The 1288-nt window shown below is 61.1% G+C and overlaps 1 protein-coding gene across 1 annotated transcript in view; it reads right to left on the bottom strand.

Annotated features, from left to right (window-relative positions):
- Positions 1-1288, bottom strand: part of OGDHL (oxoglutarate dehydrogenase L) — a 25358-nt gene that overhangs the window by 7866 nt on the left and 16204 nt on the right. Inside the window, 3 exon segments of the mRNA XM_014583139.2 lie at positions 10-75; positions 530-632; positions 1135-1207. Of these exon segments, the coding sequence (XP_014438625.2) occupies positions 10-75; positions 530-632; positions 1135-1207 (242 nt within the window).

Raw genomic sequence — 1288 nt, 5'->3', positions numbered from 1 at the left:
GGGTGAGCATGTCCTCGGGAATGCCCGTGGCGGGGCATGTCATGCCCCTGGGCTCCCCATCCACATTGAAGAAGCCTGAGAGGGAAAGACACCCTGTCCACGTCCAGGCAGCAGGACTTTGGTCCCCAGGGTGCACCCCTCAGTGTCACAGCCTCCTTAAACCCAGTGGCACTGGCTCTCGGACTCCCCCTAGGACTGTGGCAGCTAAAAGCCCCAGGGCCAGCTCCTCCTCCTACCCAGCACCTCTCCTGAGTCCCGGGTCACAGCGGAGCTAGCCCTGCACTCCTAGGGAGGCCCTCTGAGCACTTGGCCCCAAGGCGCTTTCCTCCTGCTGGCTCAGCCCTCGCTTTCCAGGGAGCAGCTGGCCATGCAGGCCCTCAGTCTGATGGGTGCCGACCTGCAAGAATCCACCCCACACAGCCCGGGGGCTCAGGCACAGAGCCCTCGGCCTCTGGGCTGAGCAGCGACTGCACCCAGGGCCAGATCCCAGGCCGGGGGAGTCACCACGAGCCCCTCAGTGCCTGCTCACCGGGCCAGGGGGAGTCCAGCCAGTGCTTGATGTGCAGGATCTTCTTGTCCTTGGACCTGCCGTAAGCCTCCTCGCAGATCCGGTCGTACTTGGCTATCTCTTCCTGGAACCAGGATGCAGGTATGAACAGAGGGGGTGATGCCCAGAGCAGTCGGAAGCTCAGTCACCCCAACTTGTGAGCCCTGACAATCTTCCTAACCAAGTTCTAGAACTCTCTGCCTGCTGGCCTGCAGGGACCTCAGAGTTTGGGGGATCCTGGGATACCATGAGGGACTGTCAGGTTCACATCAGGGTCTCACGGGGAGACTCGGGGTCCTTCCTCTCAGAGCGTAATGTGACAACTAACATGCCCATGGTAATTAGGGGGACAAACCTAGCTCAAGGCACCTCCTACAGGAAGCCTCCTGGACTCACACATAGGGTTGGGCTTCTCTAGCAGGACAGCCCTCGCCATGTCCCAACTGGTAACTATGTCCTTAGGACCCTGTCGCCTTTGACAACTGGGGGATCTCGGGGACAAGGACCATAGTGGCTTCGTCTTCAGACCCTTGGTCTCCAGCTGTGGGCAGGTGAAATCTGCGACCACGCAGCTCCCAGGAACCCACCTCGAACTCCTGCAGGGTGACGGTGCCCTCGGCGATGAGCTTGTCGGCATATTTGCGCAGCACGGGCACCTGCCTGTGGATCTGCTTATACATGAGCGGCTGCGTGAACATGGGCTCGTCCATCTCGTTGTGGCCACGCCCGCGGGGACCACAC

Source organism: Tupaia chinensis, unplaced genomic scaffold (genome assembly GCF_000334495.1).
Source record: "Tupaia chinensis unplaced genomic scaffold, TupChi_1.0 Scaffold144071_2, whole genome shotgun sequence".
NCBI lineage: Eukaryota > Metazoa > Chordata > Mammalia > Scandentia > Tupaiidae > Tupaia > Tupaia belangeri.
This window is presented reverse-complemented; position numbering and strand designations above follow the sequence as displayed.